This window comes from Lepidochelys olivacea, assembly GCF_965140295.1.
Source record: "Lepidochelys olivacea isolate rLepOli2 genome assembly, chromosome: 6".
NCBI classification, from domain to species: domain Eukaryota; kingdom Metazoa; phylum Chordata; order Testudines; family Cheloniidae; genus Lepidochelys; species Lepidochelys olivacea.
In genome coordinates this window covers 42621847-42639168 of record NC_140416.1, presented here as the reverse complement: position 1 = coordinate 42639168, position 17322 = coordinate 42621847, and the positions used below count along the sequence as shown (strand labels likewise).

Here is a 17322-nt window from a genome sequence, read left to right as displayed (position 1 = left end):
AAGAGAGACTGCAAAAGATTCTAGATTCTGGGTAAAAAAAAGTGAAAGTGTCTAGTGACCTAGAAGCCCAAGTGCCACTGACTTTCTCTGAAATGGTGAGGTGATATATGGGTGAACTGAAAAAGCCAAGTAGGATGGGGAGCAGTTAGGAAAAGATAGACAAGAAAAGATGGTGGCAGTTAAGGAAGGATTGGGAGGGTGGCTTAAATAGAATAATGCAGCAGTAGCAGATGTTTTGAAAAATGGTACTCTGTGGTGCAGGGACCATCTTCTTGTTCTGCATTTGTATAGCTCCTAGCACAATGGGATCTTGATCCACAATGGGGACTCAGAGGTGATACCATAAGGCAAATAATAAATAATAATAATGTCGCTAAGATAATTTGGATAGGAGCTAAGTGTTTTAAATATAATCCGGACATTGCTTTAGACATATATGTGTTTTAGAGTAAGATCAGAATATAGTGTGCAAATGAGTGAAATGTAAAAGACCAGAACTTTGATCACAAAGGACTTTCATTATTCAGATATTGATCTGGATAGGATTTCAGTAAAAACAATGGGAAAATATTTCTGGAAATAGTGCATGTTTACTTTCTTATCTGCTTTGCTGAGCAGAGTACAGGATTAGAGACAATTCTGAACCTAATTTTATCAGATGAGCCAGGTATGAGAAAGAGGACTGAAGCTAAGGAGCATTTAATGTATATTGATCAGAATATTATTAGAATTTAAAATACTAGCAAGAGTGATAACTAGAAGGAAGCAATCAACCAATTTTGATGTTAAGCAAACTGATTTTGTGGGACTATAACATATTCTGAGAAAATTGCAACTTCATTTCCTATCTGTGGGGGACATCTATTAAAATGGGAACATAAAATATATACATAGCAATGTTATAAATGAAAACTATCCCGGTTTAGTTCAAACCAGAATAAATGTCAGCTGTGGACTATGTGGTGAACTAGGGTTATATAAAGTAATAAACAGAAGGCTTATAAAAATATAAACACTCTGCTAATGAGGAAGAATATGAGATCTATGGAGAACAAATAAGCAAAACAAGGTCAAAAGACAGATGAACAAAAGGAAACACTATGTTCAACTGCAGGAAATAATAAGCTGTTTATATATGTGGGTGTGCATAAAAAGGCATAGGCAGATATAGAAGGATATATTTACTCAAGACTTAAGGTAAAATAGAAAACTGGCTCCCCAAAAACAGTAAGGCATTAAAATGGTGCTATTTTTAATTTTGCAACAGAGAATGAGGATAAAGAGCTGCCTAAATCCAGAATAAAAATTTTTGGTGCTGTTTTATCCTAGATTTGAGTTGATATCCATTTAGAATAAAAATAGCAGGGGAACAGGTTTTTAAGAGGCTGTGTTAAAGCATGGTACTAGGATTTAAAATAACTTGTTATTAATAGCATTGTGGGTTCTCTGTTTATTGTGTCATCTGCTTATAAATGCTACTGAATGTTTACTGTTATTTGTAGTTCTAAATCGGTCCCATCTGGGAGATATATGTTTGTGATCATTCTTCATCTTCCTTCCTCTTCTAGAAGAGGACAGGTTTAAGGAACCAACTTATATCTGTTTGGTGGAGACTGAAACAAAGGTCATTCTGAGAAATATAGCCTTAAACTGAAAACTAAACCGTGGAAAACAGGCTCTAGGGGCTGGAGTCTGAACTCAGTTACAGCAGTGTAGATTTGGAGTCAGTTCACAAAAGCAAAAATTTACGCTGATTTCTGAATCTCCGGTCAGAGAAAATTTGGGGAATTACGTCCTTATAAGGAGGTGGTCATTTCTAACATACTATCCTTCCTGGCCTGACTGCTGAAGGGAATGGTGATTTCCACTGATTGCAACTAGGTTGCATTGATTCACACCAGCTGAGAGTCTTGCCCAAGGAGGCATCAGTGAAAGAACAGACTTAAAAGATGTGCGTTATTATTGCACAAGACACTTAGCTAGATGATCTATTCAAAAAATAAAAGGAAAAAACCAAACCAAACCAAAGAGCCCTTCATCCCTACCTATGAATAAAATAAAAAACTCACCTTGCATTCTGTTTTTGCCACACTTGCATAGGACAGTTACAGTCTATTGCTCTAGAGAGGATGAAAAAAACACTCTAGAGCAATAATAAAAATGCATTTTTAAAACGAAGTTCCTAAGAAGTTGAATTTATTCTCATTTGTAAAAAGAAAAAAATATTTTAATATGACATCACTGTAGTATGCTTGAATATCTGGGAGGGATCTGATTAAAATGAAAGGAAATGAACTGCACATGCTTTTGACGGGATTCATCAACCAGGAAACAAAACCTACACATTAAAAAATGAAGAGTTAACACAGAATTCAGACATCTAGAAAAAAAATACAGAAAATGTTGCCAAGCCATGCCATAAATATATCCTGTCGGGACCTAGACATTGTTTAAAGTGTTGATAGTAGACAGCAACAAAGAAGAAAAAAAGGGTTGTTGAAAGGTATATAAACAGAGACCTCTTCCTGTACAGCTGCTCTTTACCAGTTGTCGAAATTAAAAGTACAGTATATTTAATTTCCTATTCAGGGATTTGTATCAATCTGTAGCCTGGAACTGATATATATGAAACAAACATATCTTTGGAAGTATTCTTCCTTGTAACTAATCATTCCTTCCTGCTTGTTCAGACTAAGGCCTGGTTCTTACTAAGTTTTGGTCATTAGCCAAAGATAATGTTGACAAATGCCTTGGTGACCTCTTTCCTGTCAATCAGCTCTAGATGTGATAGCAAAATGTTATGTAATTGGGGTCCCTAGGATTTATTTTAGCAGTACATCTTTTCAAAAATAAATGGCCAAGCCTTGGCCACTGGCTGCATCCTCTTTGTATAGCTCCAGTGGCACAAAGGGGACCCTGGGATGGTGTAACGATAGCATGGCCAGTTGGATACTACCTGCTCCCATCCCACCATCCACCTAGCATACGGAACATTCTTGGGTGGACAAGTAGCGTGGACCAGGAAAGGAAGGGGACAGAATGCAGAGCCAGAGGATTACTGTGCTCCAGCAATAACTATCCAGTGGAGTGGGGCACCTTCTTCGTCTCTCATAGATAAGTCCCCTGCCTCATCATGGTGTATGCTGTCCTCCTTGGGGAAGCTGGGGATGCGCTTCTCAATATTCTGTGCCACAACTCTGTGGAAAGCACTAACTCTGTGACACTTTCTGGGCTGGAAGCAGAGGATGGAAAAAAAAATCATTTGATTTTAACAATGGGCATTTTTAAAGGAATCAGTTTTTCAATACAAATCCACTTGCAATTACAAGGTGACAGAAAGAAACATAATGCATATCAAGAGACAAAAGGGACAATCATATAAGGCCCAAGACAAAGCCCACTGAGGAATCTTTCCATTGAATTTTGGATCAGACCCATCATAAATGTCAAGAAGTAGGAGAAATGGAAACTGAAATAGACAGCTGAGCTATGCACAGTCCTGCAGACACTTCTGTAGTAGGGAAGCTGAATTGCTTCCTCTTTGTTGGATCTTGTCCTAAAAGACAATATAATCATAGACGATAGTGACTAGACTGAGATCTTGTTATGTAAGTAATTCTTTAAAACATTCAGATTGTTTTCACTCTTATGAGCATCATGTAGATTTTGTATTAACAGACATACCCCACAGGAATTAAGATTATAAATGATCTAGTTTAACCAAAATGATTGCTGTAGGTTTCACATGGTATGTACAAAAGTTGACATTTTTTGGATAAGTGTGGTTTACTTCAGACATTTAGTTAGTGAAAATTTGAGTGCTTTTTGAGCACTGCTGTAGAACTGTTATACTGTCATATAAGCCATTCTGAGCTTTTATAATGAGCAGACTATGGAAACAAATGATATTTTAGGAAGAATATATAAATTTCACAAAATTGTCATGGAATACCCACAAAATCATCTATGCTGTAGAACTCATTAATTACATGATATCTGCAAACCACTTTAAAGATGAGAAGATCTATATTGTTTACTTTAAGCACTATTATTAAAGACCAGATTCTGATAGACTTTGAAATATGCAGTGGCACCAATAAAACTATTTGAGGAGTAAAATGCTGCTCATCATAAGGCTGATAAAATTTGGCTCTAAATTAGCAGATGTATTGTATATTGTTTGACTGCAGGATCAAGGCTTTGAGGCAAACAGATATTTTAATGAATGTTACAGTGGGTCATTTTCTTAAAGTGAAGAAGAGTTTGAATATTATTGTTATATTTCACATCTGTTTGTTTTAAATATTAACAAGCTAAATTGTTAGCTATCCACAGTCAATTACACAGGTGGAAGTCTGTTAACTCCAATAGTTACTTCTGATTTATATCAGCATGAGACAAGAGTCAAGCCCTTGGGGCCTGATTTTCAGGTGTGTTAAGCATATATGAAAGTCGAAAGGAGTTATGGGTGCTAGGTAATTTCAAAATGAGGCCACTAGTTTCCAGGTAGACACTGAGGTTAAAGAGTGTACCTAAGGAAGAGATTACATTACACTACATTAACTATGTTACACTACATTTAAAAAATGACATTTACCCTAATTTGGATGTTTTATTATATTTAAATAGATATAACATAATTAAGAGAATAACAAAACACCTGAAAAATCATGGTATGATATGGTCTAACCAGCAACATTTCCAGAAAGAAATATAGTGTGTCACAATTCTCTTAGGCCATATCTACACTACCACTTATGTCAGCAAAATGTATGCGCTCAGGGGTGTGAAAAAACACCCCTCCCCCAGAGTGACATACGTTTTGCTGGTGTAAGTGGTAATGTGCACAGCGCAATGTCAGTGGGAGAGCTTCTGCCACTAATGTAGCTACCACAGCTTGTTGGGGGTGCTTTAATTATGTCAACAGGAGAGCTATGTCTGTGTAAGGTCTCTAGTATAGACATTGCCTTAGAATTCTTTAAAGGTGTCAGTAAAGTAGTGGGTAAAAGAGAACCTGTTGATATCATTAATTAGACTTCCAAAAGGCCTTTGATAAGGTCCAGTGCTAGATGCTACTAAAGAAATTGAGTGGACACAGGGTGAGAGGTATTGTGTTGGATAAAAATGGGTGAGGAGACTGGAAGCAAAAAGTAGGACTGAAAGGTCAATTTTCATTGTGGCCAAAGGTTAACCATGGGCTGCCTCAAGGTTCCATACTAGGTATCCATGTTGTTTAATATATTTATTAACAGAAAAGAGAGGGGAATGAGAAATGAGGTAACAACATTTTTTGATGATACAAGGTTATTTATGTTAATCAAGTCCAAGAAGACTGAGGAATTTCAGAGGGACTTAATCAAACTAGGATAATGGACAACATGATGGCAAATGAAATTCACTGTTGATAAATGCAAAGTAATGCACACTGGAGGGAAACAATTAAACCAATTGTATACATTACAGAGTTCTAAATTAATGGTATCAGCTCAGGACCTGAGTGTAGACAACTCAACTGTAAACAACTCAATGTGCAGCTGTGATCAAAAAAGGAAAGAAGATGTTAGAATGCATAAAGAAATGGGATGATAAAAATAAGAGAACATTATAATGCCTCTATATAAATAAATGGCGTGACCTCTTCTGGAATAGCGTGTGCACTACTGGTCATCCATCTCAAAAAAGGTATTGCTGAATTACAGGAAGTTCAGAGAAAAGTGATGAAAGTTATTGCGGACCCGGAAAAAATCTTTCATGTGTAGAGAGATTGTAAAGACAGGGATTGTTTAAATAAGAGGGGCATGATAAAAATATGTAATGGCAGAGAAGGTAGAACAGGAATTTCTGTATCTCATAATGCAAGAACAAAGGGACAGACATTCAATGAAATTAAAAGATAAGAAATTCAAAATTGATAGGAGAAATTTTTCACACAATGTTTACTTAGACTGTGGAACTCAATGCCACAGGAAGATGCTGAAGTCAAAGTCACTGAAGCCAAGAACTTCGGAAGACAAAAAAGGTGATTGGACAGCTATACGGATATCAAGAAGGTTCAGAGTCTTCATAATTACTGATACACATTTTGGAAGGGATATTAAACCTCATGCTTTAGGGCTTAAACCAATCACAAACTATTACATATCAAGATGAGCCCTATGTGTGGAAGGGGACTGATTACGCTGAAGTATACAGTGCTGGCCACTTATCAGGGAATACTGGACTAGATACTGAGTCTGCTCCAGTCTGGTAATTTCAATGTTCCTCTGTAAAGAATGTTCATTTAACACATACTGTACATATATGTGTCCACATGTGTGTGGGTGTGAAATTTTCTGTTGTTTTGACCACTACTGCAATCATTTCCTCGGTTTTCTTTTACAGGGTGTTTGGGGCTGCTATATTGCTGACTGCCACTCTTAATATGCTAATACCATCTGCTGCTAAGGTGCATTATGGGTGTGTCATCTTTGTCCGGATCTTGCAGGGCCTTGTAGAGGTATGGAAAAGAAGTTGGAGTTACAAGAAAATGTGATTGTGGATGTTCTTTAGTTGCTAACCAGCAGTCTTTGTTATAAGTGAAAAAAATAGGATTCCAGTTAAGAGTTGAATCCTAGTGCAATGAAATGCAGCTATTTGAATGGTTAGGTCACGTTTTCAATGTATCTTTCTTTTGCCTATAAAATTACATGGTAAAAATCCACCCCTGTTCAGAGGGCCAGCACAGGGCATACACCACCATTTAATTCCCACTTAAGCCAGTACTGCATAGACCTTGATCTGGGGCGTGGTCTCCCACTCAGGGTAGTTTGTGGACCAGCACCTGAGAATGAGCACTCTCTTTAAAATCAAGTTTGTATTTCTATAATAGGCATTGAGCATGCACCCACTGACATCAGTAGGAGTTTTGCAACTGAGTTCAATGGGAGCAAGGTCAAGCCTGTATTGTAAATTTGATTGTCTCATGAACATTTTTAGACCAGATTTGAATACATGCTCTCCAGATCACCAATGAACCAATTTTTGAACGCATCTTATTATATAAAAACCTTAGATTTGGGTGAACAAGCTATGTGCAAGGTGGATAGTTAGTGTACTAGCCATATTTCCATGTGCAAGTTAGGTAGTGAGGTATCCAACTATATATATTTGCATGCACAAATGTAGGCCCAGTCTTGCAAATTAATTTATGTAGGCAGAACTTTACACCTCCTGAGGAAGAGGGAAAGAGAGAAAGAAGACTAGGAGATTAAAAAGTAAAACAAGATATTTTTAGACTTGTCACATTAAACTATTCTCTTTCCCTCTTTGATGGACTTCTGCATGCAAAACTAGCTTCTGAATAGGATTGTGAAGAACATTTGCATGGATTCTGGAAACATCCTAATTGGAGTTTTGCGTAACTTGTTGAAAATTCACAAAAAAATGTCCAAGTTGTAAAACAAGAAAAGTTTTGAATTTTAAAATTATGTTCAGTTGAAGATCAAATATTACATTAAAAGAAGGAAAGATACTACTGTTCTAAAAATATGCGAAAATCCAAATTTTAATGTGTAATTAGCTATTAAGTGAAATTTTTGTAAGAACTTACTGTATATAGCAAGGTTGCAAGATGGTCCATAAAAATATTAATAATTCTGAGTGAAATTCCATTATTTTTATACAGTTAAGGCTAAACCTGTGTTGCAGAGAGAACAGTCATATTTGAAAATGAAATCAACTAAAGATTTCAGATTTCCTTTTTCATATGTGCTTAAAAAATTTATTACAACAAAGACAGTGAGAAAGACTTCACTTGCAATATTTTCTAGTCTCCCAGAATCACACTGCTCTTGTTTTCTAGGGTCAGGGTGAAGGGAAAACGGCTGATTTTTAGCTTCTATGTCATTGTACTTTCCAATTACATTACTGGTGGCTAGAACTTAGGATAGCTCAGGTATGGTCTAAGGGAAAAAACCTGGGTTTAGGAGACATCAGGAGGCCCAGAGTTCTAATACTGGCTCTGCCATGGATGTGATGGGTGGCCTTGGGCATGTACTTCACCTCTGTGCCTCACTTTCCCCACCTATAATTATTGTAACCACCTATTTCACAGGGGCACTGTGAATATTAGCTAGTTATTAAAGTACGTATGGTGTAGTAAACACATAGGGCTTGATCCAATTTCCATTCAAATCACTGGGAGTTTTTCCACTGTAAAACAGGAGTTGGATTGTGTCCATGCAGTGCTATAGAAATTCTAGTATAATTATTAGACCATTATTTTCTTTATATTAGTTTTAAACAGAAATAAATGCACAAACAATACATCGACTAATTGATCAGCACATGCTAACTTGTGGAATGCCGACTCCACAGGGTGTCACTTATCCTGCCTGCCATGGGATATGGAGCAAGTGGGCCCCTCCTTTAGAAAGAAGTAGGCTAGCAACCACGTCCTTTTGTGGTAAGCCACCCTTTAATATTGTCCTCTTCTCCCCTCCTCCCCCAACAAAATTAAATAGTCCAGTAGAGAATGTATTTCCAGTTTCAATCATGTCTCTCTTGTTTTATAGGTTCCTATGCAGGAGCTGTTATTGCAATGCCTTTAGCTGGGATTCTAGTGCAATATACTGGATGGTCTTCTGTGTTTTATGTGTATGGTATGATAGTTTTTGTTTACCTCCCACCATTAATACAGGAATCTAATCTGTGCTGTTAACAGCTGCATTGTTAACATAGGATGAAAATAAAGGAAGACTAAAGTTTGAGTCTAAACATGCAACCTAGAGAAATAGGTGTTGGAGGAAGGGAAAATGTGAAGGAATTGTAAAATTAGAAGAAGAAACAATGGTCTTAAAGAGGAGAAATTTCAGCTGAATGAAAGAGAGAATTACTTTTATGTTGTACAATCACCAATTCATGATGTCTCATTCTCCTCCCATTTACATCAGTGGAAATCAAGAGTAGCTGAACTGAGATTGATTGGCAGATCCTCAGATGGTGTAAGTTAACTAAGCTACACTGATTTACAGCAGTAGAGTACATGGCCAATGGAATTAATTATTCAGTGTAAAACTTGTATGAAGTAGAGAAAGATCCCATAAAGAATGAGAATTGATCTGAACTACTGGGAAAGATTTTGAGGAAGTTTGAAAACTGCCCTGCAGTAATGCAGAGAACTGGATTAGATGCCTCAAAGTGGCCACAATTTTTAGGGCTGTATTAGAAATGTATAAGTCAGAAGAAAGACCAAAGCATAATGGTAAAATTTTATATTATATGCATAAACACACACTCTGCGTAATCCCACTGAAAATATGGGGTGTAAGACATGGGTTGAATTTAGTCCTAAGGGTTTATTTCTCTAATCTAAAATGACTTTTAGCCAGAATGAATACCTCTTTATGGTATAATATAATTAACCAAACTAAATCACAGGAAAAAATACAGAATACCACACAGCTATAATTAACACTGTTCATTTCACATGCCTCCTAGTATATCACACCAACAGAATCTAGAAAATTTCACTTAAGGACTGTTACATAGACTAGACATTTTTAAAACCCATTTCAGTGTTGGAATGAACAGGGAATAAGTTCACTCAAAATGGCACAGAAATGAAGTGGAAACAGTGCCACAATCTTATATTTTTCAGGTAAAAATGTTAGTGTAGTGAATTACTAACAGTGACATAGGATAAGTAGAAATGAAATTTCACTCTAGGTAGAATGAAACTCTGAAGCTGTTTCCATGCACTGAAATATACCAGTGGCTATTCAGGACTCAGTGATTCTTCATTTATAGCAAAGTCATTCTGTAAATGAAATGACAGCCTCATTATGGGCCCAACCTGGTAAACACTTCTCACCGATAGTAAGTGTTTGTGGGATCTGGTCTTTGTGAGAACAACTCCGTAAAGAAGGCAACTCCAAATGCCATTGAAATGAGATGTGCTGGTATTTTTCCTGGTTTGTTGCTTTAGTGCATTTGTATTTCCTTTCAAGGTCCTTCTTCCTTTTACATTTTCAACAGGGAGCTTTGGGTTGGTCTGGTATATGTTTTGGCTTTTGGTGTCATATGAGAGTCCTGCAAAGCACCCAACGATCACAGATGAAGAGCGCAGATACATAGAGGAGAGCATTGGAGAGAGTGCCAACCTCTTAGGTGCAATGGAAGTAAGAACTTTATATATATTTACATCAATCCATACAGTGGTATCAGATTATAGCATGGTTTTTGGGTGGAAAGGAAAGGGGTAAAATAAACTTAAGAGAGTTAACACCACTCAAGTTAGGATGTAGTTATTCAAGACAATTCAACTCTCCAGAAAACAAATTCCATCAGACATGTCTGTATGGCTCGTGCTATTACATAAAGCATACAAGGCTTAACTCTTCCCTCCTTTTAATGGGACTACACATGGAGTAAAGGACTGCTCTATATAAGGGTGACAGTGGATCAAAGCTCTTGATTATGGGAAAAGTGGCCTACACCAAATGAAAAGGGTTTGAGATAACCTTTTCACATAGTTGGCAAATCTCATGAAGCTTCCATTCCTTTAGTTACCATTCCCCAATTATTCCCCTTTGCAGCTTCCTTCACTTCTTTGTTAGCTTCCCAAAGTTTTCTGCTCCCTTTGTATCACCCCCCCCCCATCTCAACACAATCCTTACTATGTACAGATATCAAGTACATAAATTAGGCTTTGTCCAGTGAGTTTGTTTTTGCACAATACAACAGAAATACTGTGCTATTGAACCACTGATGTTCAGTTAATCTACACCAGTTGCATTTTTCGGTTAGCTTTTTTTTTAAAAAAAAAAAATCAGTATTTAAAAGTAGCCTATGCGATGAGTGATTCTGAGGATATTCCTTTAGGAGCCATGCTGTCTCCCTCACAGGTGCAGAGTAGCTGCCATAGAGGGGAACTTGAAGGTGCTAATCCTCCTTGGAGCAGCATTAACTCCTAATCAGACATTGTCTCTGTGGAGCTTTCCTGATATTGCAGGGAAAGGAGGAGCATGCTGTGGAGTGGGTGTTTCTCCCTCACACTCCACGCCAGATCTAATGCCTCACCACATGTGGAAACCCTGGGGGTTGTTAGGCTCTAAATGAGGTTTCTAGGTCTAGGACAGATGACAGTGTTTCCATTTCCTTTCCATTCGATCCCTTCCCAACCATTTTACTGTTAAAATGAGGAACAGATAATGTAGAGGCGAAATTGCAATACACAGTGAGATGCTGAGAAGTAGAATCAGATAGGGCTGCATCACCATCTAGTCTAAGTTCAATTTGTCTGAAAGCTTATGAACTGAAGCAAGAGAAGCTCTCACAATTCTGTGCCTCTGACTATTGTTTTTAAATCATACTATATAGCTTAATTGCAGAGATGTAGGGGGATAATAGTTCTCACCTCACCTTTGAGAAACAATTGTAACTTCATTATTTAAGGCTGACTTCAGGAAGAAGTCCTCATGATTCTACTGGAGTCTCTTTCCAGTTATAATGAACACCCTTTCAATAAACAGACCTTTGGGCCCTGTGTAGTTTGAGATTATCCTATACAAATTTACATCTCAGAGAATGCTATGAAGTCTGGTATGAAATGGAGACATTCCTAACAGCCATTAAGTAAACCTACCATGCAAAATGAGCACTTTCCTATTCCTTTAATTTCTAAAAGGGTTTAAAGAAATAGCTTTACAAATGCTAACTAAGGAAAATCAGCCATTGCTGTTTGTTTCTTAGCTTTCTAGCCTCTTCTCTTACCCTGTCAACCTTCCTAGTCCTACCTTCCTTTATCACTGATTCCCAGAGATCTCTCTTTATAGTATTTTCTAATTGGGTCAGACCATTTGCTCTTGATTGAGCACAGGCTTAGGCTCTTTTCCCATGATCAAGAGCTTTGAGCCACTGTTGACAGCTGCAGTATCCAGTTTGAAATTCAATGATACTTGTGCTCCTCAATGGCATAGGTGCTTTTGAAAATCCCACACTTGATGAAAGAAATATGCTTCAGATTGAAATTTTAAACACAATGTCTAAGGCTTGTGCAAATATTATTTAAAGAGAAATCAATATATTCTGCTCAGGTTTGGGTTGGAGATTTCCTGTTTCATTTATTTGTACTTTCATTATTTAAAACTGGATTCAAAATTATATTTGGAAGTGATTAGTCTGTATTAATGGCTTAATTGCTTTTGATATGTGCAGTATGACATTCTTCCCAGGGCATTCACCATGCCCTCCTCACCAATTAAGACTCACTTAACCCTGTCTAAGGATCTTAAGTAGAACTTAATAGGTGCACAGGGCATTGCACATACTGTATTAGAGAGAGTTTCACCACTTCCCTTTGGAACCATGCCAGTTTTCAAGACATAATGGACCTAATCCTACCCTCAGCTGCACCCAGGAAACCTCTTTGAAGTAATTTCCATATACTCCTATATGGAAGAAACCTGGCCCAATGTGGCGCTCCAGTCAAGTCACTGGGACCTGGATCATCAACTTAAACGTTGTGATAGAGAGCAACACAATGCCTAGAAAAATCACAGGAACAACTGTGTGATCCACAAAGCCTAAGCTGTGTGCCTAGACTCCTTATACAATCATGCCGAGAGACAGGCACCTAAGCATATGATACACAAAAGCCAACATGCTAGGTGGGGAGTCCCCTAGATTAATCAATGGGAGATGCTGAGGGGAGGGCTGTGTCCTAAACCCTGCGAAGAATTAGATGCCTATCTCTGCATGTGATACACAATGAGGAGACCCTCTCCTGGAGTCAGGTGACTTAGGTGCCTAAGTTGTTTCTTGTAAGAATGAGTTAGGTGCCTACCCATTCCACATACAACAGCAGGAGGAGGAGGTTGTTTTGGTGCCACCTACCTTATAACTTTTAATCCAGTGATTGGAGCACTCCCCTGGGACACAGGAAACCAAGGTTCAATTTCCCTCTCTGCCTGAGGGGGGACCAGGATTTGAACAAGGAGCTCACACACCACTCAGAGGCACCCGTTAATCACAGAGCTATGAGATAGTCTAATGGGGGACCCTCAACCTCTCCCGTTGAAGGTGCTCCACTGTGTTTAACTAATTAAAGAGCCATTGAATATGACTTAAATATGACTATTTAAGTCTTTATCCAAAGTAGAATTGCTTTAACAGGCAAGGCCTGGCTCTGTAGTTTAGGGGGGTAGTATTGTGGCCTTGGCAGGCAGGGTGGAAGGTTCAAATCTTGCTAGGGTATCACCTAGGTAGTAATCTCTGCATGAATTGAAGGAACTCCCTATGAGAATACCCCCTTAACCTGCTCTTTAGAGCACTCTCCTGAGAGAGGCGTGGAGCTCCCTATTTAAATCCTTTCCTGTTCCTCAGATGGTGGTGGAGGCAGAATAGAACCTCAGTCTCCAGCATCCTAGCTGAGCACTCTAACCACTGAGCTAAATGTCATAAGGTGGGGACCACCTGACAGATTTCAAAATGGGACCCAATCTGGTAGGTAGTCACTGAGCATGCCTACCAGATTGGGTCCCAAGAGTGAGACAGGTGCTCCTCTGCCTATCTTCCCCTGGATCCTTTTGGGACTTAGGTAGGTAGGACATAGGTGGCTGAAAGCCTGGAGTGAGGTTGCAGTGCACATGCCCAGAGGCAGAAACTTAGGTGCTGCGGGAATTTTTACCCTGAAAACTTAGATGCTGAGTGAGTTTAGGTACCTACAGAGTTTGGCAGCAGTCAAGCAGGAGTTTGGTGCATCACAGCATTGCCTAATATGAATGACAGTATTGAGTAAAAAGAAAAGGAGTACTTGTGGCACCTTAGAGACTAACAAATTTATTTGAGCATAAGCTTTCGTGAGCTACAGCTCACTTCATCGGATGCATTCAGTGGAAAATACAGTGAGGAGATTTATATATACACAGAACATGAAAAAATGGGTGTTATCATACACATCGTAAGGAGAGTGATCACTTAAGATGAGCTATTACCAACAGAGAGTGGGGAGGGGGGGAAGAAAACCTTTTGTAGTGATAATCAAGGTGGGCCATTTTCAGCAGTTAACAGGAATGTCTGAGGAACAGTGGGGCGGGGGGGAAATAAACATGGGGAAATAGTTTTACTTTGTGTAATGACCCATCCACTCCCAGTCTCTATTCAAGCCTAAGTTAATTGTATCCAGTTTGCAAATTAATTCCAATTCAGCAGTCTCTCGTTGGAGTCTGTTTTTGAAGTCTTTTTGTTGTAATATTGCGACTTTTAGGTCTGTAATCGAGTGACCAGAGAGATTGAAGTGTTCTCAGACTGGTTTATGAATGTTATAATTCTTGACATCTGATTTGTGTCCATTTATTCTTTTACGTAGAGACTGTCTGGTTTGACCAATGTACATGGCAGAGGGGCATTGCTGGCACATGATGGCATATATCACATTGGTAGATGTGCAGGTGAACGAGCCTCTGATAGTGCGGCTGATGTGATTAGGCCCAATGCTGGTGTCCCCTGCATAGATATGTGGAATTAATTTGCAAACTGGATACAATTAACTTAGGCTTGAATAGAGACTGGGAGTGGATGGGTCATTACACAAAGTAAAACTATTTCCCCATGTTTATTCCCCTCCTCCCGCACTGTTCCTCAGACGTTCCTGTTAACTGCTGGAAATTGCCCACCTTGATTATCACTACAAAATGTTTTCTCCTCCCCCCGCCCCCGCTCTGGTAATAGCACATCTTAAGTGATCACTCTCCTTACAGTGTATATGATAACACCCATTTTTTCATGTTCTTTGTGTATATAAATCTCCTCACTGTATTTTCCACTGAATGCATCCGATGAAGTGAGCTGTAGCTCACGAAAGCTTATGCTCAAATAAATTGGTTAGTCTCTAAGGTGCCGCAAGTACTCCTTTTCTTTTTGTGAATACAGACTAACACAGCTGCTACTCTGAAACCTGTCAGTATTGAGTAAATTTGTCTTGCTTCACTGAATACTATTGCAGACATTTGTCCATTTGCTCAGGTGTCTATGCTAAGTCTTTGATTCTCCACATACTTATGCATATGTTTTACTTTATTAACATTAAAGCCAATGGAACTACTCATGTGTAAAGTTAAGCACCTGTTCCTTTGAACAGTGGCTAAAATAGCATGCATGATAAGGGAAGCGTAATATTCATTAACCAATAAAATATTAACTGGGCTTTTCTTTCCACGTTTCAGAAATACAAGACTCCATGGAGAAAATTTTTTACTTCTATGCCTGTCTATGCAATAATTGTTGCAAACTTCTGTAGAAGCTGGACTTTTTATTTGCTGCTTATTAGTCAGCCTGCTTACTTTGAAGAGGTGTTTGGGTTTGAAATAAGCAAGGTATTTAATCATAATGTAACATCAGATATTTTTGAGTAGCAATAACTGACGAATCATGTTTGTAGATCTTTACTTGGAGTTGGAAAATTGTAAGCACATATTTCCCAGTGTTTTATAATTCTTGAAGCTCCTTTCCAGTGCAGAAAATCACCATTCCTTTTATGTACCAGCATATATGAGTGAAGTGACAAAACTGAAAAGGGATCGTATCCTTTTGGTTAGGCTAAAATTTACACATAGTGCACTCACTAAAATTTTTTTAAGAGGAAATACTTTATAGTGACCTCTTTGGAGCCATACTGGAACATGACTTTGTATTAGTTTTGGGGGGTGAAGCATGCAAAGTGCCTCTGCCGTGTAGACTGCACAAAGGCCCATCGCAACTGAGGTCCATCGGTGCACCCTCTGGAGACCATGGTGCCCCCAAGACTGTGGGGAAAGTTGCAGGGAAAGTAGGAGCATCCCCTTCCACCTCCCTCCACTGGTCTGGAGAGTACACTGGTAATAAGGGGAACAGCAAGCTGCATCATCCAAAAAAAATGGTGCAGCTTGCATGGTCCCCTATGCATTGGGGCATTCACCCAGGAATTGCACCTTCCATTCTCCCTGAGGTTGATGCTGTTATGTATCACCCCTTACATGGGTCAGTGGCACAATCTGACCAATAAGGACTGATCCAAAGCAGTCTTTCCATGGAAGTCAGTGAGCAAATCAGGCCCTTGATTTGCCCATTAGATAGATGGAATAATAATTTATCACCTGTGTGTCTTAGGTCCTATGCTGCAAAGAGCGAACAGAAATTTTTCTTAGCTCAAGTGGTAGGGGCTTGAGGTTTTGGTGCAGGAAGGTTTAAATTCTATCCATGTTGTTACTATGAAGGTCCAAGTGTCTCTGGCGTGCAGCATATTGAGAACCAGAAAACCCTAGGTAGCCACAGAATTGTTTCAATATTATAGGCTAAAATCACAATTATATTATGGCATTCAGCAGTCATAGATGGGCATAAGCTGCAAAATTCATATCCAGATTCTGCACCACTCACTCTCTCTCAAAGTTCAGATTGAGTTTTGGGTTTAGCCATCACACAGAGAAAGGGACCAGTGGTGAAATTCAGGTCCAGATCCAGGATTGGAGTCTGATCACCTATCTTCCCACCTCCAAAAACTGTTTTTGATTCCACCCCCTCCTTAATACACATTATATAATAGTGCAGCTTCAAAGAAAAGTGTGAATGGTCTATGGGAATTTAACACTGCTTCTAACTTTTTCACAGAAGAGGAAATATTAGAAGTTCTAGTTCAAATCCATTGTGCCCTTTCCATTTGCTGATGAACAAGCAACATGGCTGCTTATCATGTTTCACTTGTTTTTGTACAGCAGATAAATTAATCTGGAAATTTAAATGTTAGTCTTTATGTGAGCCTATGTACTGTTCAATGTTCTGGGTTAAGGAAATGAGTCTATTTGGGGGTATTCTAAGAACTTTTTTGTAGTGTATGTTTCTAAAGAAACCTCTTCTATTGGGCATATGATTAGAATGGTCATTTCATATAGAGTTAGTCTTAATGTTTTAGCCCCAAAAATTGTTTTAAGAGCTAGATATTCAAACAATGGTCCACCTATTGTAAATCTAGAAAAAAATATTTTTGGCATGAGGACCAATATTTTAGCTCCCTCACATGGAGCTTGTTCACTGACAGTGGTTGCAACTGAAAAGCCAACATTTACCTGCCAGTATCTTATGGTGGTACCTAAAATACTGCAGCTACTTCCTATTCTAAATATCTGACTAAATTGGAGTAACACCTGCTTTCATCAGGGATGAATCTGGCCATCTGATTAGCTTTCTATCTTGTAAACTACAGCAAAGTACAGAATTTCACACTTCAGATGGAAAAAGGAAGAGATCATTTTCTGCCTTTGATCATAGTGCATTTTGTAAAAGGTATCACAGAAATGCTGTTTCCTC

At 38.5% G+C, this 17322-nt stretch overlaps 1 protein-coding gene across 1 annotated transcript in view; it reads left to right on the top strand.

Moving 5' to 3' along the window:
* Positions 1–17322, top strand: part of SLC17A6 (solute carrier family 17 member 6) — a 50596-nt gene that overhangs the window by 23689 nt on the left and 9585 nt on the right. Inside the window, exons 4-8 of the mRNA XM_084630252.1 lie at positions 6382–6496; positions 8356–8443; positions 8553–8639; positions 10015–10157; positions 15204–15353. Of these exons, the coding sequence (XP_084486378.1) occupies positions 6382–6496; positions 8356–8443; positions 8553–8639; positions 10015–10157; positions 15204–15353 (583 nt within the window). The remainder of the gene's footprint in view (positions 1–6381; positions 6497–8355; positions 8444–8552; positions 8640–10014; positions 10158–15203; positions 15354–17322) is intronic.